Genomic DNA, 23,246 nt, shown 5'->3' on the forward strand with positions numbered 1-23,246 from the left:
TGAAAAATAAGTCATCATATGGCACAGTATCTCCAAGAGAGATCCATAAAATAACAGCGAAAACTGCAAACTCACAAATTGAAGCAGCACCCAAATTGAGCTGGTAAACACATGCTGAGCTGGTAAACACACGCTGAGCTGGTACACACACGCTGAGCTGCTAAACACACGCTGAGCTTCTAAACACACACTGAGCTGCTAAACACACACTGAGCTGGTAAACGCATGCTGAGCTGCTAAACACACGCTGAGCTGCTAGACACATGCTGAGCTGGTAAACGCATGCTGAGCTGCTAAACACACGCTGAGCTGCTAAACACACACTGAGCTACTAAACACACGCTGAGCTGCTAAACACACGCTGTGCTGCTAAACACACACTGAGCTGCTAAACACAAACTGAGCTGCTAAACACACGCTGAGCTGCTAAACACATGCTGAGCTGGTAAACACATGCTGAGCTGGTAAACACACGCTGAGCTGCTAAACACATGCTGAGCTGGTAAACACATGCTGAGCTGGTAAACACACACTGAGCTGCTAAACACACACTGAGCTGCTAAACACACGCTGAGCTGCTACACACACGCTGAGCTGGTAAACACACGCTGAGCTGCTAAACACACGCTGAGCTGGTAACACAGGCTGAGCTGCTAAACACATGCTGAGCTGGTAAACACATGCTGAGCTGCTAAACACATGCTGAGCTGCTAAACACACGCTGAGCTGCTAAACACGCTGAGCTGGTAAACACACGCTGAGGTGCTAAACACACGCTGAGCTGGTAAACACACGCTGAGCTGCTAAACACACGCTGAGCTGGTAACACAGGCTGAGCTGCTAAACACACGCTGAGCTGGTAAACATACGCTGAGCTGCTAAACACACGCTGAGCTGCTAAACACGCTGAGCTGGTAAACACATGCTGAGCTGCTAAACACGCTGAGCTGGTAAACACATGCTGAGCTGCTAAACACACGCTAAGCTGGTAACACAGGCTGAGCTGCTAAACACACGCTGAGCTGGTAAACACACACTGAGCTGCTAAACACACGCTGAGCTGCTAAACACGCTGAGCTGGTAAACACATGCTGAGCTGGTAAACACACGCTGAGCTGCTAAACACATGCTGAGCTGATAAACACACGCTGAGCTAGTAAACACACGCTGAGCTGCTAAACACACGCTGAGCCGCTAAACACACGCTGAGCTGCTAAACACATGCTGAGCTGGTAAACACATGCTGAGCTGGTAAACACACGCTGAGCCGCTACACACACACGCTGAGCTGCTAAACACACGCTGAGCTGCTAAACACACACTGAGCTGCTAAACACACGCTGAGCTGCTAAACACACGCTGAGTTGGTAAACACATGCTGAGCTGCTAAACACACGCTGAGCTGCTAAACACATGCTGAGCTGCTAAACACACGCTGAGCTGGTGAACACACGCTGAGCTGGTAAACACACACTGAGCTGCTAAACACACGCTGAGCTGCTAAACACATGCTGAGCTGCTAAACACACGCTGAGTTGGTAAACACATGCTGAGCTGCTAAACACACGCTGAGCTGCTAAACACATGCTGAGCTGCTAAACACACGCTGAGCTGGTGAACACACGCTGAGCTGGTAAACACACACTGAGCTGCTAAACACACGCTGAGCTGCTAAACACACGCTGAGCTGGTAAACACACGCTGAGCTGCTAAACACACGCTGAGCTGCTAAACACACGCTGAGCTGCTAAACACATGCTGAGCTGCTAAACACGCTGAGCTGCTAAACACACGCTGAGCTGCTAAACACACGCTGAGCTGGTAAACACACGCTGAGCTGCTAAACACATGCTGAGCTGCTAAACACACGCTGCGCTGCTAAACACACGTTGAGCTGCTAAACACACGCTGAGCTGCTAAACACGCGCTGAGCTGCTAAACACATGCTGAGCTGCTAAACACACGCTGAGCTGCTAAACACACGCTGAGCTGCTAAACACACGCTAAGTTGGTAAACGCATGCTGAGCTGCTAAACACACGCTGAGCTGCTAAACACACGCTGAGCTGCTAAACACACGCTGAGCAGCTAAACACATGCTGAGCTGCTACACACACGGTAAACACACGCTGAGCTGCTAAACACATGCTGAGCTGGTAACACAGGCTGAGCTGCTAAACACATGCTGAGCTGGTAAACACATGCTGAGCTGCTAAACACACGCTGAGCTGCTAAACACGCTGAGCTGGTAAACACACGCTGAGATGCTAAACACACGCTGAGCTGGTAAACACACGCTGAGCTGCTAAACACACGCTGAGCTGGTAACACAGGCTGAGCTGCTAAACACACGCTGAGCTGGTAACACAGGCTGAGCTGCTAAACACACGCTGAGCTGGTAAACACACGCTGAGCTGCTAAACACACGCTGAGCTGCTAAACACACGCTGAGCTGCTAAACACATGCTGAGCTGCTAAACACGCTGAGCTGGTAAACACATGCTGAGCTGCTAAACACACGCTGAGCTGCTAAACACATGCTGAGCTGCTACACACAGGCTGAGCTGCTAAACACATGCTGAGCTGCTACACACAGGCTGAGCTGCTAAACACACGCTGAGCTGCTAAACACACGCTGAGCTACTAAACACACGCTGAGCTGGTAAACACACGCTGAGCTGCTAAACACACGCTGAGCTGGTAAACACACGCTGAGCTGCTAAGCACATGCTGAGCTGCTAAACACATGCTGAGCTGCTAAACACACGCTGAGCTGCTAAACACACGCTGAACTGCTAAACACACGCTGAGCTGCTACACACACGCTGAGCTGCTAAACACACGCTGAGCTGCTAAACACATGCTGAGATGCTAAACACACGCTGAGCTGCTACACACACACTGAGCTGTTAAACACACGCTGAGCTGCTAAACACACGCTGAGCTGGTAAACACATGCTGAGCTGCTAAACACACGCTGAGCTGCTACACACAGGCTGAGCTGCTAAACACACGCTGAGCTGCTAAACACACGCTGAGCTGCTCTACACAGGCTGAGCTGCTAAACACACACTGAGCTGCTAAACACACACTGAGCTGGTAAACACACGCTGAGCTGCTAAACACACGCTGAGCTGGTAAACACACGCTGAGCTGGTAAACACACGCTGAGCTGCTACACACAGGCTGAGCTGCTAAACACACCCTGAGCTGCTACACACACGCTGAGCTGCTAAACACACGCTGAGCTGCTAAACACACGCTGAGCTGCTAAACACACGCTGAGCTGCTACGAATTGTGAGTTTGCAATTCTGCTTTTATTTTATGGATCTGCTTTGGATATACAGTGCCACGTGGCATCTTTTTTATAATGTTTGCCGTTGTTGAAGCTTTTGTTCACGTACGAGAATGTTTGTGACTTTAAATAGGTAAAGTCTTGTGTGATATATTTTCTTGCTAGAAGTGTATTCTGATTTGGTATATCCAATCAGTATTGATTACTGATATTATTTATAAATCTAGGCCAATGCCTTAGCACATATATTTGATATTATATATAGTGAAATACACAGTATAGAGGAAACTGTTATAGAGTATGCCAAAGTATATTTATTTTTATTATCCATATCTCTAACATTTAACTATAACCCAAGTTACTCATTAAACACAAGTAGATTGCCCTTCAGTTATTGTCTTTTATATTTAGACAAATTGTTACAAAACAATTTATGGAGCTATTTTTACAATATGTAGCATAGCAGTTGGCATTTTAGGGAAAATTGCATAGTGTAGTAACCTCTAAATATGTTCCGTTGTACAAACATGCTGGCTGTGTTTCCATAGTGCTGGGGAAGCTTTCTATAACCAGTCTCACCAGCTTTAGATAGAAACTCATGCTCTCATGTTTAACTTATTAAGTTTCATTTGGCTGTTGAGCATTTCCTTAGAAGATATTTAGATTTTTTTTTTCTTTCAAACTTTATTCTCTGAAATGATACCAATGGGGCTGGGGGGAGAATATCTGTAACAAATAATATAGTGTTGCTTTCAAATTAAAATGTATCCGCTAGATTTAGAGTTTTGTCGGTAAAGACCCGCGTAGCTAACGCTGCTTTTTTTTCCAACGCACCCTTCAAACAACGCTGGTATTTAGAGTTGTCTGAGGGGCTGCGTTAGGCTCAAAAAAGGGTGCGTTGAGCCTAATTTAGCTCCACTTTAACCCTCAATACCAGCGTTGCTTACGGTAGCGGTAAGCTGGAAAAACGTGCTTGTGCACGATATCCCCATAGGAAACAATGGGGCAGTTTGGGCTGAAAAAAACCCCTAACACCTGCAAAAAAGCAGCGTTCAGCTCCTAACGCAGCCCCATTGTTTCCTATGGGGAAACACTCTCTAAGTCTGCACCTAACACCCTAACATGAACCCCGAGTCTAAACACCCCTAACCTTACACTTATTAACCCCAAATCTGCCGCCCCCGCTATCGCTGACACCTACATTAAATTATTAACCCCTAATATGCCGCTCCAGACACCGCCGCAACCTACATTATCCCTATGAACCCCTAATCTGCTGCCCCTAATACCGCCGACCCCTATATTATATTTATTAACCCCTAATCTGCCCCCCCCAATGTCGCCGCCACCTACCTACACTTATTAACCCCTAATCTGCCGACTGGACATCGGCGCCACTATAATAAATGTATTAACCCCTAAACCGTCGCACTCCCGCCTCGCAAACACTATAATAAATAGTATTAACCCCTAATCTGCCCTCCCTAACATCGCCGCCACCTACCTACAATTATTAACCCCTAATCTCCCACCCGCACCATCGCCGCTACTATAATAAAGTTATTAACCCCTAAACCTAACTCTAACCCTAACACCCTCCTAACATAAATATAATTTAAATGAAACAAAATAATATTCCTAAAATTAACTAAATTAATCCTATTTAAAACTAAATACTTAGCTATCAAATAAACCCTAATATAGCTACAATATAACTAATAATTACATTGTAGCTATTTTAGGATTTATATTTATTTTACAGGCAACTTTGTATTTATTTTAACTAGGTACAATAGCTATTAAATAGTTAATAAAAGAATTACAAGAAGTTTAAACTAATTACACCTAACCTAAGCCCCCTAATAAAATAAAAAAGCCCCCCAAAATAAAAATTCCCTAACCTATTCTAAACTACCAAAGTAATCAGCTCTATTACCAGCCCTTAAAAGGGCTTTTTGCAGGGCATTGCCCCAAAGTAATCAGCTCTTTTACCTGAAAATAAAAATACAATACCCCCCCAACATTACAACCCACCACCCACATACCCCTACTCTAACCCACCCAAACCCATCTTAAAAAAAACTATCGCTAACCCCCTGAAGATCATCCTACCTTGAGTCGTCTTCACCCAGCCAAGCCGAATTCTTCATCCAAGGTGCGCAGAGGAGGTCCTTGATCTGGTAGAAGTCTTCATCTAAGTGGCAAAGAAGAGGTCCTCCATCCGTTCATCCAGGCGGCGTCTTCAATCTTCATCTATCCGACGCAGAGCCATCTTCAACGGAGCCGTCGCGGAGCCATCCTCTTCAACCGACAACTTCCCGACGAATGAAGGTTCCTTTAAGGGACGTCATCCAAGATGGCGTCCCTTCAATTCCGATTGTCTGATAGAATTCTATCAGCCAATCGGAATTAAGGTAGAAAAAATCTGATTGGCTGATGGAGCCGGATGTAGGACCTCTTCTTTGCCGCTTGGATGAAGACTTCTACCGGATCAAGGACCTCCTCTGCGCACCTTGGATGAAGAATTCGGCTCGGCTGGGTGAAGACGACTTAAGGTAGGATGATCTTCAGGGGGTTAGCGATAGGTTTCTTTAAGGGGGGTTTGGGTGGATTAGAGTAGGGGTATGTGGGTGGTGGGTTGTAATGTTGGGGCGGGTATTGTATTTTTATTTTCAGGTAAAAGAGCTGATTACTTTGGGGCAATGCCCCGCAAAAAGCCCTTTTAAGGGCTGGTAATAGAGCTGATTACTTTGGTAGTTTAGAATAGGGTAGGGAATTTTTTATTTCGGGGGGCTTTTTATTTTATTAGGTGGTTTAGATTAGGTGTAATTAGTTTAAACTTCTTGTAATTCTTTTTTATTTTTTGTTATTTAGTGTTTGTTTTTTTGTATTATAGAATAGTTTATTTTATTGTATTTTAATTTAGCTAATTAAAGGTAATTTATTTAATTAATTTATTGATAGTGTTAGGTGTATTTGTAACTTAGGTTAGGATTTATTTTACAGATAATGTTGTACTTATTTTAACTAGGTAGCTATAAAATAGTTATTAACTATTTAATAGCTATTGTACCTAGTTAAAATAAATACAAGTTGCCTGTAAAATAAATATAAATCCTAAAATAGCTACAATGTAATTATTAGTTATATTGAAGCTATATTAGGGTTTATTTGATAGGTAAGTATTTAGTTTTAAATAGGATTAATTTAGTTAATTTTAGGAATATTATTTCGTTTAATTAAAATTATATTTATGTTAGGGGGGTGTTAGGGTTAGAGTTAGGTTTAGGGGTTAATAACTTTATTATAGTAGCGGCAACAGTGCGGGCGGGAGATTAGGGGTTAATAATTGTAGTTAGGTAGTGGCGAAGTTGGGGGGGCAGATTAGGGGTTAATAAATAAAATATAGCGGTCTGCGATGTTAGGGGCAGCAGATTAGGGGTTTATAGGTATAATGTAGGTGGCGGCGGTGTCCGGTCGGCAGATTAGGGGTTAACATTTTTTATTATAGTGGCGGCGATGTGGGGGGGCCTCGGTTTAGGGGTACATAGGTAGTTTATGGGTGTTAGTGTACTTTGTAGCACAGTAGTTAAGAGCTTTATATTCACGCGTTAGCCCATAAAGCTCTTAACTACTGACTTTTTTGTCGGTAGGAGTCTTGTCGGTAGAGGCTCTACCGCTCACTTCTCCCAAGACTCCAAATACTGGCGTTAGGCAGATCCCATTGAAAAGATAGGATACGCAATTGGCGTAAGGGGATCTGCGGTAGCCTGGAGTCGCGGTAGGGAAGTGAGCGTTAGACCCTTTACTGCCTGACTCTAAATACCAGCGGGCGGTAAAAAGCAGCGTTAGGACCCCTTAACGCTGCCTTTGTGATGGCTAACGCCAAACTCTAAATCTAGGTGTTAGTTTTTTTTTGTTGTTTTTTTTTTGGCAGATTAGCCTTACAGGAATAGTCAAAATTAACCTTTCATGATTCAGATAGAGCAGGCATATTTAAGAAACTTTCTAATTTACTCCTATTATCAATTGTACTTCATTCTCTTGGTATCTTTATTTGAAAAAGCAAGAATATACCCATAGGAGCCGACACATTTTTTGTTCAGCACTAGGGTGCCCTTTCTGATTGGTGTCTAAATGTAGCCACCAATCAGCAAGTGCTACCCATGTGCTGAACAAAAAATGGGCCAGCTCTTAAGCTTACATTCCTGTGTTTTAAAAAAAAAAAAGATAGTATAAGAACGAAGAAAAATTGATAATAGGAGTAAATTAGAAAGTTGCTTAAAATTGCATGCTCTACCTGAATCATGAAAGTTTCATTTTGAGTAGACTATTCCTTTAAGCACTTTGCAGTTGAAATGTAAATGTGATTAAAGGAACAGGCAACACCCAACACAACATGATTCTATATTTTTAAAACCCAAACGAAGATCCGCCTGCACCGCCTCCCTTCTGTATTACCTATATTATTGTCCTAGTAATCATTCACTATACATTGTTTAAACTATGCTAAATATGGCTGCCAAACTCCTCCCCCTCATCCTTCTTCCCCATCTCTATGCCATTTCAGGCTCGTCCATGTAGGTATTGATGACACTGTTCATACGTCATCGCGCATGCGCATTTGTAAATAATTCAGATCTTACTCTGAAATCGGACTTGCAGCAGCTAATTCATGTGCTTGGTGTCAGCAACAATTGTGCAGAATTAAGTTCCGCATTTTTGGTTCCTATCACATCGCGCATGCGCGAAACTCCGTGAATGAGCTTGAAGAGTCTGACCCAGGATTGAATTATGATTGGCTGATGGCTTGAAAGAGAAGGGAGATACGTAACGGTGGGGGGAGTTAGGCGGCCATAATTCGAGCAGATTAACGGTTGTATGTTAAAGGATTACTTGAAGAAGGATAGAAGTAATAGAGAAGAGGGCGGTGCATCCGGATCTTCGTTTGGGTTTTAAAAATATGAAATCATGTTGTGTTGGGTGTTGACTGTCCCTTTAATGAAGATAAATCAATCTAGTTGTTTCTAGGCTTTACAATAGAAGTGTGTTTTTTAACTATGAAATAATTTCATTTATCTAGTACCAATTAAAGGGCTAGATTACGAGTGGACCTTAAATTAGTGCTCCTGCATGCACATTAATTCTGCTAGACAGGGGCTTTTTGTGCGCGTCGTGTTGCGCTCATATTACAAGTTGAAAGTAAAAAGTTTGCGAGCAAGTGTAAAGCCAACATGTGCAAAAAAAATTGCAACCCTGTTAACTTCTCTCATAGAAGTCAAAAAAGAGCAAACATTTTTAATAAAATTAAAACCCATACTCACACGCTAACCCGACCTCATATATTCAAAGGAGCTAAACATGACATGAAATATTAATATTTCACAATCTAATGTTCTTCACATAGAAGAATATGTTCTATTTATTCTTTAATATATATATATATATGTACATACCTATGCTTATATATCTATTCTTATACAAAACCCGGGAAGGGTCAGCACTCTCAGGCCGGACCGGGTACACATCCTAAGACCCTGTAACATGCACAGCCCTGGGTGCAAAACAGCACTCTCAGGAAGCTGCACTGTCACCAGAATCACAGGCAGTTAACCCCAGACAGGCCTGGGTGCAAGGCCCAAACAGGGAAAATATATAGCACACAGAAAAAGTCCAGCACTCACTTACAAGCTCTCAAATAAGATATAAAGCAGCAATGGAAGAGTTAGTTACCGCATCTGGCCAAATGGGAAAAGCCCAGGTACCTCATCAAGGTCTCTTCCAAAAACCTGGGTCCCTAAACAGCCACACAATGCAGGCTCACAATCAAACAACTGTGAAAAAATGAAGGGTGCACAGGCTTGATTGTGAGCCTGCATTGTGTGGCTGTTTAGGGACCCAGGTTTTTGGAAGAGACCTTGACGAGGTATCTGGGCTTTTCCCATTTGGCCAGATGCGGTAACTAACTCTTCCATTGCTGATTTTTATTTTAGTTGAGAGCTTGTAAGTGAGTGCTGGACTTTTTCTGTGTGCTTTATTTTTCTATTCCTATAGATATATAGCTATAGATATATTTTAAATAATTGTTTTTCAACCGCAGTCCTCAAGTACCCCCAAAAGGCCAGGTTTTCAGAATAGCTGAACCAGTGCACTATACAAATAATAACAGAAAGTTAAAGGAACAGGGCATGCAATTTTAAACAACTTTCCAATTTACTTTTTATCATCAATTTGCTTTCTTTTCTTGGTATTTGTTGTTGAAAGCTAAACTTAGGTAGGCTCAAATGCAAATTTCTAAGCCCTTTAAAGGCATTTTGACAGTTTTTCGCAGGTAGACAGGGCTAGTTCATGCATACCATATATATAACATTGTGTTCAACCCTGTGGAGTTATTTATAAGTCGGCACTGGTTGGCTAAAATGCAAGTCTGTCAAAAGAACTGAGATAAGGGGGAGGTCTGCAGAGGCTTAAATACAAGGTAATCACAGAGGTAAAAAGTATATTACTATAACTGTGTTGGTTATGCAAAACCTGGGAATGGGTAATAAAGGGATTATCTATATTTTTAAATAATAAATATTCTGGAGTAGAGAGTCCCTTTAAAAACTACTGCCTCTCTGATTACAGTACTGTACTATCTTTCTGATGGTATTATGTATACAAATGTGTTAAAAAATGTATATATTTTTTTGTAAATAATTAATTTAAACTAGCTATGTCACTACAACCTTATTAGGATTGTATTGCTTTAATTGTATATTACATACATTATGTCACTGGAATCTGTTGGCTCTCTACAAATAACTGATAATAATAATCATAGCCTGAGCCATAGAGAAAAAAACATCTCAGATGGTAACCCTATGTCAAAACAACATTTCAAATTATAGTGCGGGGAAGAGAATGTTAGGTAAGAAAGTAACCGTTGTAAAATACAAAAACTTCAGGAGACTGTGGGGCCGATTTATTAATGTCTGGTGAACTGCTTGTGCAATGCTGCCCCCTGCAGATTCCCAGCCAATCGGCCACTAGCAGGGGGTTTCAATTAAAACCCATACACGATCGGGCAGATTACAGACCGCAGCCTCAGAGGAGGGGTACGAGTTAAGAAGCAGCGGTCTTAACACCGCTGCTTCTTAACTCCTGTTTCCGGTGAGCATGAAGGCTTGTGCCGAAACAGGGCGATTACGGTCCATGATTAGGGTCCATTTGGCCGTTGTTTAATCGGCCCCACTACGTGTGTCTATCTAGGTCCATACAATATGATACAGATATTTCTCTGATTTTTTTAACAACCCTGAGAGTGAAAAACTATAGTGTGTCCCCTCTTATAGTAAAGACTAATTTCAGAGTTAAAGGATATTTATTTTTAAGATCAGCATAATAGAAAAAAATACATAAAAACATAAATAGCATTTAAATACTATAAAAACCTCTCAATAAGCCTAACTGTGCCCCACAAGCTGTCTGAAAGAGTGCTATGGAAGATTTATTTTAAAGAGACATTCTAATCTAAAAATAAACTGATCTGCTGCAGAGTATATTCATTTTATTTATGGGAGTGTTTGTTGCTAAGGGGTTAAACACATCATCAAAATCTTGCACCAAGCGATTCTAGTTTAGGAAATAGATAATATTTAGTTTAGAAATATTTGCTTCCCCTCATTGGCTTACCAGCTATATTGTTATCTGGAAGAAGTAAAAGGACAAGAAAAACTTTGAGATGGTAATATGAAATGACAAATCATATTTTTTTTTAAAAAGTATGCAATATACTTTCATTATTTATTTTGTCCCCTTTTCCTGTATTTCCATTCTGAAATTATAAACTTTTCAGTTCCTGTTAGAAATGCAAGTGCAGAACACTGTTATATTCTACACATACTCTAGTGACCTATTTATAACTGTCTCTAATTGGCCACAGCAGAGAAGGTAACCTAAGTTACAACATGGCAGCACCCATTGCTTTATAGACATTAAAACTTTACACTTATTTTGTCAATATTTAAGCAGCTAATGAAACTTTAAAAAATACATCTACATGTTATTCTCAGACTACTCTTTTCCTTGAATGCATCATTCTATCTAGCATTTATTATTTAGTGTTTAAAGTCCCTTTAAGGGATAATGGAGAAAAAGTAATTTGGTTAATGAAACAGCATTTTATTTAATTCTGGAATGTCCCTTCAAACCATGTCCAGCATGTCACATTCCTCTCTAGGCAAATTGCCCAGATGTTTATAAGAGGAAAAAGGTAAGCGGTAGCAGAAACTCTTTGTACTAATACAAAGAGGTGGCAGCGGCTAAAACCAGTATAGTGTAAATATACCGCTTGATACCATGAGGCTATACTATTGATCCATTATATACTGTTGCAAATACAATGATAGCTTTGTTATTAAACTGAGGATAAGTCATCATAACTGGCTACATGGAAATAATGAAATCACAAAACGATCTAGGAAGCCTTTACAGACCTGCTGACAAGTTGTTTTTATTTTTGAACAATGTGGATAAAAGGATAATTGTACTAGAGTTAAATATGTACTATATTTTACTTTGTATTATCATATGCAATCTAGTTATTATATACCTGTTTACCTTCTTTTTATAGGTTCTTTATAACTTATTCAAATCGTTCTGTGCCATGAGTACCATTGAAACCGTTGATATAATATCTGGAACCGCCAACTTCTTTTTAGTGGGAATTGGAGGAGTATTAATTGGAATCGTTTTTGGATTTGTAGCAGCATTTACCACCCGCTTTACCCACAACATCCGTGTGATTGAGCCTCTCTTTGTCTTCCTGTACAGCTATTTGTCCTATTTAACTGCTGAAATGTTCCACCTCTCAGGCATCATGGCGTAAGTAATTCGGCAAATCTAAGCTCAAATGTGGGCAGAGCCTGATATTCAAAACCTCGCCGGCATCGAGAGAGATCACGCAAAATCTATGGGATTTTTATTAGACCTTATATTGTAATGTAAGAGTCTCTGTATCACATAAACAACACTACATAGCAACAATATATTTCTCAAGATAAAATGTATGTTTCTAAATGTTTTTTAAGGGCCTCACTGTACCGACAAAACTTCTTAGAATATCTCACCTGAGCGGCGAGGTTTTGAATAATAGGCCATCATCTGTTACTTGTAACTTCCCTAAATAATTGAAGGGAGTTGAAGGTTAATCTTTCAAGATTCTAAAATATGTGATTTTAAATAACATTCCAATATATATTTTATTTTCATCTTTTATGATCAAATGTGCTTTATCTTGGTATCCTTTGTTGAAGAGGAAGGCTCTGGAGTGTGCCTGTCTTGAGCATAATGTGGTAGTGTCTGCATCAATATATGTAACAATGTTATACATTGTTGTAAACACTGCTGCTATATAGTGCTCAGGACATGTGCACAGTGTATGCTGTTGAAGACAAGGTAGCAAATTAGAAGTAAATTGTAAAATTGGTCAATTTTAAAGGGACATTAAACTATTGACCATGATGCATCTGCAAGCAGGCATATCCAAATGTATAACAGGTTTTAATTTGTTTGCAATAGGGATGTACTAATTAAAAATACACTTTTTGTTATGTTGCTTGTGGGGCATGATGCTGTCCACCACTAAAGCTATGGGCATTTTTAATATCTACTAGTGAGCTTCTATTACACAGATCAGTACTGAATAAACATAAACTTTCTGTTCCAAATCAGCTTTAGCATAAAGTTTTTTATGTAAAGGAATACCTTAAGGTAATCAACCATACTAACCACCCATCTGCATTTCTTTTCTCTTTTACAAACACACCCAAATAAAATATTCCTGTATATGTATGTGTGCATTGTTTCGCCCTCAAACTATTACTCACCAAGTTTCTCGTAGTACATTCCATAGGTTACCTAACTGTCACAAAGCCTTAAAGGGATATGAAACACAAAAACAAATATTTTGTGATTTTAAAGTTTCCAATTTACTTTTTTATTAAATTTACTTTGTTCCTATAATATTCTGTTTATAGATAGGCAGGAAAAAAATGCTACCAACTAGTGCTCTTGCAAATGGATAATGTTCTTGCAAAACTGCTGCCATATAGTTCTTCAGAAATGGGCCGTCCCCTAAGCTTACGTCCCTGCTTTTCAACAAAAGATACCTAGAGAATGAAGAAATTTATAATAGAAGTAAATTAGAAAGTTGTGTAAAATGAAATACTCTATTTTAATCATGTAAGAAAAAAATTGTGTTCTATATCCCTTTAAATTAAAATGTACTGAAAGCTTGGCACTATGAAAACTAGTACAAAGTATGTGCACGCATTCCTGGTATAACCATCTCCATGTAAATTCCAAAAAATGCCACAATAACCAATAATGCACAAGCTGTTAATATAATCATAAATGTGACAAATATCATCTATAGTGTGCTGTGGTGTGTTTGGCTTATATTGAAACCGCAGCTTTTTACCCATTTATTAGCTGATTTTATCAGCCTTTTAATAAATGTCCCTCTAAGCTGATCATGTTTCTAAGGCACATTTTAGCATTCGCCAAGACTATCCCTCCATTAATATAATGAATATCCTTACTTAACTACTTCTATTGTTTTGGTTTTATATTCTCATATACAGTATATACCACTTTTGCCAGATAAAAGGGTAATAAATTGCCATTTATATGAAATCTTATTATCCTATTCTCCAAATTCAAGAAGTTATATTATGTAACAATATTTGCTCTCTACTTTTCATAAATGATCTTCTGGTATAATACAAGATACTATTTTTATAGCTTTTCTCTAGTTCACACTCTCTTCCTTTATTCAGTGATAGAGGCTGAATACGGAGCAGTGAGAGCAGATATGCGCAATCACTAATGAGTGAAGCACAGACTCTGTGGGCGGAGCAATGTGACTGAGCTGTTCAAAGCTTCACAGGAGAAGTGGAATGACAGGATGCAGCTGAGATCTAAGTAATTATGGGTATCAGGTTACCTCAGCTGCTCCCTAGTAATAGTATTTTCATAAATTTTCCATAAACTAAGCATAATACTTGCAAGCATTTGCTAGATGGAAATGGAAATTTTCACAATACTTGATATGAATATCATATCTCTGAATACTCATTCTGCCTATATATTGCTTCTCAACATGCTATGTAGGACTCAGCTATATAACTAGGGCTGCCACCTCAGCCATGTTTTCCTGGACACTTATGAGTTACACATTCATATTCCTCCCTGCACACCCTGCAGCATGTGTAACTTATAAGTGTTCAGTATTTTAAGGAACGGGTGGCAACCCTATATATAACAGGTATGTAAGAGTTTGGCATATTCATGCACTAACCCTTCACAAGCTCTTGCAACAAGAGAGGGCAACTGACCCTTCTTATTGTAATGCTCAAGGGAATAGGGCCTTGTAATCCATCTGTCCCAGTCTGCCTTCCTTGTCTTTATTTATTGTACCCTTGCACTGAAAAATACGTTGACACATTACAAATAAGATAATTACTCTTATATTTGAGTGTGAGAAAATACATTAATCCTTCTGAATACCAGTTTACAGTAATCCCTGAATGTTACAGCCATAGTTTGTGCCTTCTCCATACCAGTTTACAGTTTTCTGTTATTGTGTAAGCTCTAGGTGTCTTCCTCAGTACCAGCCGCTGGTCTTACCTGTGTGTGTCAGCTTGTCAGCTTCATCAATAGCTTAAAGGGATAGGAAACCCATTTTTTTTCTTTTATGATTCAGATACAGCATACAATCTTAAGCAACTTTCAAATGTACTTAAATTACTAGTTTGCTTCATTCTCTTGGTATCCTTTGTTGAAAAATATACATAGGAAAGCACAGGATCTGGGAGCTAGCTGTAAATGCCTCTTCTTATTGGCTTACCAAGGTGAGCAGCTTATTCCCAGTAGTGCATTGCTGCTCCTTTAATACAAGGCATCACAACAATGAAGAAAAATTGATAAAAAAATTGGAAAGTTGTTTAAAATCGTCATGTTCTATCTGAATCATGAAATAACAGTTTTGGGTTTCATGTCCCTTTAAGCATTCTAATCTGATGATAGCACCATCAGAATAACTGTTTTTCCAACACCCAATCTAACAAATAAGTTTATTCCTTTAAACTTATTTGCAGTATTTGTATTAAAGGGATACTGAATCCAAAGATTTTCTTTCATGATTCAGATGGAATATGCAATTTTAAGCAACTTTCTAATTTACTCCTATTATCAATTTTTCTTTGTTCTCTTGGTATCTTTATTTGAAAAAGCAGGAATGTAAGCATAGGAGCTGGCCCATTTTTGGTTCAGCACCGTGGATAGCGCTTGCTGATTGGTGGCTACATTTAGCCACCAATCAGCAAGTGCTACCCGGAGTCATCTATAAATGTATGGGATTTAGCTATTATGTCCCAGTTATCCGATGATAAGTTAACCTCTGTAGCTTCAAAGGGTGAACTTTCTGGGTCGGAGTCCTTAGCGTCTAAGCCTCCTGCTGCGGAGGAACCGTCCTTTAGATTTAAAATTGAGCACTTGCGGGTTTTTTATTAAAGGAGGTTCTGTCTATGTTAGAGGTTCCAGAGGCCGTGCTGCCTGAAGAACCTATGATTCCTAAATTAGACAGAGTTTACAAATACAGGAAAGTTCATTTGACTTTTCCTGTGCTGGTTAAGATGGTGAACATTATTAAGAACGAATGGGAAAGAATTGGTTCTTCCTTTTCCCCCTCGTCTACTTTTAAAAAGTTGTTCCTGGTCCTGGACTCTCAACTAGATTTGTGGGGCTCCATTCCTAAGGTGTATGGTGCTATCCCTACGCTTGCTAAATGTACTACTATACCTCTTGAGGATAGTTCTTCGTTCAGAGAGCCGATGGATAAGAAAATGGAAAGATGTCTCAACATATGAGTTTTTAGTTTCAACCAGCGGCTCTAGTTTCCGCGTTTGCTGGAGCGGCTACCTACTGGTGCAACTCTTTGTCGGAACTCATTGAGGTGCAGTCTCCCCTTGAGGATATTCAAGACAGAATTAAAGCTCTGAGAATTGCTAATTATTTTATCTGTGATGCGAATGTGCAAATTATTCGCCTAAATGCAACGGCCTCTGGCTTTGCGGTCCTAGCCCGCCAGGCACTCTGGTTGAAGTCTTGGTCTGCGGATATGACTTCTAAGTCCAGACTACTTTCTCTTCCTTTCAAGGGAAAGATTTTATTTGGTCCAGGCCTGGACTCCATTATTTCTACGGTTACCAAAGGCAAGGGTGTCTTCCTACCGCAGATAAGAAGAACAAGTCTAAGGGACGACAATCTTCTAATTTTCATTCCTTTCGTTCTGACAAATCCCAACAACAACAATCCTTCTCCACGCCCGAGCAACACAAGAGTACTTGAAAGCCGGCTCAGTCCTGGAATAAATCCAAGCAGAATAAGAAGCCTGCTGAAAACAAATCGACATGAAGGGGCGGCCCCCGATCCGGAATCGGATTGTGTAGAAGACAGACTGTCTCTTTTTTCAGACGCCTGGTTCAAGGATGTACAGGATCCGTGGGTCCTGGAGGTGGTATCTCAGGGATACAAAATAGGCTTCAAATCTCATCTACCAAGGGGCAGATTCCTTCTCTCAAATCTGTCTACCAGACCAGAAAAGAGGGATGCCTTTCCAGCTCGCGTTCGGGATATATCCTCCTTAGGAGTTTTGTCCCGTTGCCTATCAAAGAAAGAGGTTTGAGGTTTTATTCAAACATGTTTGTGGTCCCAAAGAAGAAGGGAACTTTCCACCCAATTCTGGACCTAAAGTGCTTAAACAAATTTCTCAGTTTCAGGAAGGCCAGTTTATGACCACTATAGATCTGAAGGACGCATACCTTCATGTTCCAATCCACAGGGAACACTTTCAGTTCCTGAGGTTTGCATACCTGGACCAGCTCTTCCAGTTCTTTGCCCTTCCATTTGGACTAGATACTGCTCGAAGAATCTTTACAAAGATTCTAGCCATTGCCAGAACTCAGGGTATTGCAGTAGCCCCATACTTGTACGATATTCTGGTGCAAGCTCAGTCTTCTTCGATCACATGGATGGAAGATAAACTTGGAAAAGAGTTCTCTTATCCCAAGTACCAGGGTGGAATTCCTGAGTACTATAATAGACTCCAAATCCATGAGGATATTTCTAACAGACCAGAGACATTGCAATCTAACTTCGGCATGTCTTGCCCTCCGGACCTCCTTGAGTCCATCTGTGGCTCAGTGTATGGAGGTGATTGGTCTCATGGTGTCCTACATGGACATCATTCCTTTTGCCAGGTTCTGTCTCAGACCTTTACAACTGTGCATGCTGAGACAGTGGAATGGCGATCATTCAGATCTGTCTCAACATTAGACAACCGGTCGAGAGAATCGCTCTCTTGGTGGCTCTGTCCAGATCATCTGTCCCAAGGGACATGCTTCTTAAGACCATACTGGGAGATTGTGACTACGGACGCAAGCCTATCCGGATGGGGAGCTGTTTGGGGTGCCCGGAAGGCACAGGGGTTGTGGACTCAGGAGGAGTCCTCCCTCCCGATCAATATTTTGGAACTATGGGCAATATTCAAGTCCTTGAAGGCTTGGCCACTTCTGGGTTCATCCCAGTTTATCAGATTCCAATCAGACAATATAACCTTGGGGCTTACATCAACCATCAAGGGGGAACAAGAAGTTCCTTGACGATGAATGAACTATCTCAGGTTCTGGTTAAGGAGTGTCATCCACTTAGCTTACGAGACAGCGGGACATCGTCATTCTGAAAGGATAATGGTTCATTCCACTAGAGTGGCTTCCTCTTGGGCCTTTAAGAACGAGGCCTCTATGAATCAGATTTGTAATGCAGCTACCTGGTCCTCCTTACATACCTTTTCAAATTTTTACAAGTTTGATGTTCTTGCTTCAGTTGAAGCAGCTTTCGCGAGAAAGGTTTTGCAGGCTGTGGTGCCCTCAAAATAGGGTCTGCATCTTCCTTTGTTTGTTCCCTCCTGTTATTCATTCAGTGTCCTCTGGAGCTTGGGTATAGTTTTCCCAACAGTAAGGAATGAAGCCGTGGACTCTACCTATCTTAAGAAGGAAAACATAATTTATGCGCAACAGATAAATCCATTCCTTCCGGATAGGGAGAGTCTACGGCCCCCGTCCATTTTTTCTTGTCTATGGGCAGTCCCCTATTATTTATTTTATTCTTCTGGCACCATTTATACCCTAATGTTTCTCCTACTTTTCTTTGTTCCCTCGGCAGAATGACTTGGGTAGTGAGGAAGTGGGAGGGATATTTAAGCCTTTGGCTGGGGTGTTTTTGCCTCCTCCTGGTGGCCAGGTGTTGTATTTCCCAACAGTAAGGAATGAAGCCGTGGACTCTCCCTATCCGGAAGGAAAGACATTTATCTGGTAAGCATAAATTAGGTTTTTCTTGGGGCTAATATCTGCCTGCCAGCCAGCCAGCTGTGGGAAGGGCATGTGTCCTGGGTTGTGTATAAAGTATTGTGTGATTGTAACACAGGCAGACTTCTTTATACTTACATCAAAGAATAAACTAGCTGAAAAGGATTATGGGAGTCTCCATAATCCCTCCCACTTCACCATCCTTCCCAGTAGTTCTTAACCTCGTCAAGGAGAAGGCAAGGATAGAGGTGTTCAGGATTTATTAAAAAATTACAGGGATTTTAATCCTTAATTTTCCCTCAATCGATAGTGCCTAGAAGAGAGGGACATAGAAGAGTACTGGCTGTGCAATGTAAATCTTCTCTATGGAGTTGTGATGACAAGCCTGTCATGGGTGTCACTGGGACAGTTCCTTCAGCCTCCTCCTGGTAGACCATGAAGATGTACTTCCTTAGGATATACTCTACTGTCAGTTACAGTACACAATAGACTCTCTGCTGTAAATTTAGGACTAATATCTGGGTAAGAGCAGTGGAGGGTAAGTACCTGCATGTCACACAGGCTCCCCACATACACATTGTGCTCATGTACTGTGCAGACATTTCACAGCAGGGTGCCTTAGATTTCCGCATACAATCTTTAATGCCTGTGTCATTTTCATCAGGTTGGGACAGAAGCACTTGATCTTAGCCCTAATGTCTGGATGTTTGTGCACAGTGAGAGATTCTCACATTAGGTCTTTTTATTATTATTATTATTATTATTAATATTATTATTATCATTTATTTGTATAGCGCCGCCAAATTCCGTAGCGCTGGGTACAGTGATAGGGGTATACAATTACAAGGATTTGTGATAAAATACAAAACATAACAAAACTAAACAAATCTAGTACAGGAGGAAGAGGGCCATTGCTCCGGAGAGCTCACAGTCTATAGTTTTAGGGTACAGAGACATAAGGTTGGGGGTAGCTTGTCACATCGGTTGTAGTTGCAGCAGTGAGTCAGGCAGTTCATGGAGCGGGGTAGAAAGTTCCAGAGGACAGGAGCAGCATGTGATAAGTCTTGGAGATGGGAGTGGGACGTAGAGATAACAGGAGTGGAGAGACGTAGGTCAGATGTTGATCGAAGAGGACGGGTTGGGGAATATTTCACAATGAGAGAGGAAATATAGTTGGGAGTAAGATTGTTGAGTGCTTTGTAAGTTAGGGTTAATACTTTAAATTGTATTCTTGAGTGTATGGGGAGCCAGTGTAGAGACTGGCAAAGCGGAGCAGCTGATGTAGATCGGCGACTTAGGTGGATGAGTCTAGCAGAAGCATTCATAATAGATTGGAGGGAGGAGAGGTGGTGTTTTGTAAGGCCATTTAGAAGTAGATTGCAATAATCAATGCGTGACAAAATGAGGGAATGAATAAGTATTTCTTTCATGTAATTAGCAAGAGTCCATGAGCTAGTGACGTATGGGATATACATTCCTACCAGGAGGGGCAAAGTTTCCCAAACCTCAAAATGCCTATAAATACACCCCTCACCACACCCACAATTCAGTTTTACAAACTTTGCCTCCTATGGAGGTGGTGAAGTAAGTTTGTGCTAGATTCTACGTTGATATGCGCTCCGCAGCAAGTTGGAGCCCGGTTTTCCTCTCAGCGTGCAGTGAATGTCAGAGGGATGTGAGGAGAGTATTGCCTATTTGAATGCAGTGATCTCCTTCTACGGGGTCTATTTCATAGGTTCTCTGTTATCGGTCGTAGAGATTCATCTCTTACCTCCCTTTTCAGATCGACGATATACTCTTATTTATATACCATTACCTCTGCTGATTTTCGTTTCAGTACTGGTTTGGCTTTCTACAAACATGTAGATGAGTGTCCTGGGGTAAGTAAATCTTATTTTCTGTGACACTCTAAGCTATGGTTGGGCACTTTATTTATAAAGTTCTAAATATATGTATTCAAACATTTATTTGCCTTGACTCAGAATGTTCAACATTCCTTATTTTCAGATAGTCAGTTTCATATTTGGGATAATGCATTTAAATCAATCATTTTTTCTTACCTTAAAAATTTGACTTTTTTTCCCTGTGGGCTGTTAGGCTCGCGGGGGCTGAAAATGCTTCATTTTATTGCGTCATTCTTGGCGCGGACTTTTTTGGCGCAAAAAATCTTTTCTGTTTCCGGCGTCATACGTGTCGCCGGAAGTTGCGTCATTTTTTGACGTCCTTTTGCGCCAAAAATGTCGGCGTTCCGGATGTGGCGTCATTTTTGGCGCCAAAAAGCATTTAGGCGCCAAATAATGTGGGCGTATTATTTGGCGCCAAAAAATATGGGCGTCGCTTTTGTCTCCACATTATTTCAGTCTCATTTTTTCTTTGCTTCTGGTTACTAGAAGCTTGTTTATTGGCATTTTTTCCCATTCCTGAAACTGTCATTTAAGGAATTTGATCAATTTTGCTTTATATGTTGTTTTTTCTCTTACATATTGCAAGATGTCTCACGTTGCATCTGAGTCAGAAGATACTTCAGGAAAATCGCTGTCTGGTGCTGGAACTACCAAAGCTAAGTGTATCTGCTGTAAACTTTTGGTAGCTATTCCTCCGGCTGTTGTTTGTATTAATTGTCATGACAAACTTGTTAAAGCAGATAATATTTCCTTTAGTAATGTACCATTGCCTGTTGCAGTTCCTTCAACATCTAAGGTGCAGAATGTTCCTGATAACATAAGAGATTTTGTTTCTGAATCCATCAAGAAGGCTATGTCTGTTATTTCTCCTTCTAGTAAACATAAAAAATCTTTTAAAACTTCTCTCTCTACAGATGAATTTTTAAATGAACATCATCATTCTGATTCTGATGACTCTTCTGGTTCAGAGGATTCTGTCTCAGAGATTGATGCTGATAAATCTTCATATTTATTTAAAATGGAATTTATTCGTTCTTTACTTAAAGAAGTACTAATTGCTTTAGAAATAGAGGATTCTGGTCCTCTTGATACTAATTCTAAACGTTTAGATAAGGTATTTAAATCTCCTGTGGTTATTCCAGAAGTTTTTCCTGTTCCTAATGCTATTTCTGAAGTAATTTCCAGAGAATGGGATAAATTGGGTAATTCATTTACTCCTTCTAAACGTTTTAAGCAATTATATCCTGTGCCGTCTGACAGATTAGAATTTTGGGACAAAATCCCTAAAGTCGATGGGGCTATTTCTACCCTTGCTAAACGTACTACTATTCCTACGTCAGATGGTACTTCGTTTAAAGATCCTTTAGATAGGAAAATTGAATCCTTTCTAAGAAAAGCTTATCTGTGTTCAGGTAATCTTCTTAGACCTGCTATATCTTTGGCTGATGTTGCTGCAGCTTCAACTTTTTGGTTGGAGACTTTAGCGCAACAAGTAACAGATCATGATTCTCATAATATTATTATTCTTCTTCAGCATGCTAATAATTTTATCTGTGATGCCATTTTTGATATTATCAGAGTTGATGTCAGGTTTATGTCTCTAGCTATTTTAGCTAGAAGAGCTTTATGGCTTAAAACTTGGAATGCTGATATGGCTTCTAAATCAACTCTACTTTCCATTTCTTTCCAGGGTAACAAATTATTTGGTTCTCAGTTGGATTCTATTATCTCAACTGTTACTGGTGGGAAAGGAACTTTTTTACCACAGGATAAAAAATCTAACGGTAAAAACAGGGCTAATAATCGTTTTCGTTCCTTTCGTTTCAACAAAGAACAAAAGCCTGATCCTTCATCCTCAGGAGCAGTTTCAGTTTGGAAACCATCTCCAGTCTGGAATAAATCCAAGCCTTCTAGAAAGGCAAAGCCTGCTTCTAAGTCCACATGAAGGTGCGGCCCTCATTCCAGCTCAGCTGGTAGGGGGCAGGTTACGATTTTTCAAAGAAATTTGGATCAATTCTGTTCACAATCTTTGGATTCAGAACATTGTTTCAGAAGGGTACAGAATTGGTTTCAAGATGAGACCTCCTGCAAAGAGATTTTTTCTTTCCCGTGTCCCAGTAAATCCAGTGAAAGCTCAAGCATTTCTGAATTGTGTTTCAGATCTAGAGTTGGCTGGAGTAATTATGCCAGTTCCAGTTCTGGAACAGGGGATGGGGTTTTATTCAAATCTCTTCATTGTACCAAAGAAGGAGAATTCCTTCAGACCAGTTCTGGATCTAAAAATATTGAATCGTTATGTAAGGATACCAACGTTCAAAATGGTAACTGTAAGGACTATCTTGCCTTTTGTTCAGCAAAGGCATTTTATGTCCACAATAGATTTACAGGATGCATATCTGCATATTCCGATTCATCCAGATCATTATCAGTTCCTGAGATTCTCTTTTCTGGACAAGCATTACCAGTTTGTGGCTCTGCCGTTTGGCCTAGCTACAGCTCCAAGAATTTTTACAAAGGTTCTCGGTGCCCTTCTGTCTGTAATCAGAGAACAGGGTATTGTGGTATTTCCTTATTTGGACGATATCTTGGTACTTGCTCAGTCTTTACATTTAGCAGAATCTCATACGAATCGACTTG

The 23,246-nt window shown here is 40.4% G+C and overlaps 1 protein-coding gene across 2 annotated transcripts in view; it reads left to right on the plus strand.

The window, feature by feature from the left end:
* LOC128654017 (sodium/hydrogen exchanger 2) overlaps nt 1-23,246 on the plus strand; it is a 217,295-nt gene that overhangs the window by 76,121 nt on the left and 117,928 nt on the right. For both annotated transcript variants that reach the window (XM_053707660.1, XM_053707662.1), the window contains exon 3: nt 11,910-12,160. In XM_053707660.1, the coding sequence (XP_053563635.1) occupies nt 11,910-12,160 (251 nt within the window). The remainder of the gene's footprint in view (nt 1-11,909; nt 12,161-23,246) is intronic.

The sequence above is a fragment of the Bombina bombina genome, chromosome 3 (assembly GCF_027579735.1).
Source record: "Bombina bombina isolate aBomBom1 chromosome 3, aBomBom1.pri, whole genome shotgun sequence".
In the NCBI taxonomy this organism is placed as follows: Eukaryota; Metazoa; Chordata; class Amphibia; order Anura; family Bombinatoridae; genus Bombina; species Bombina bombina.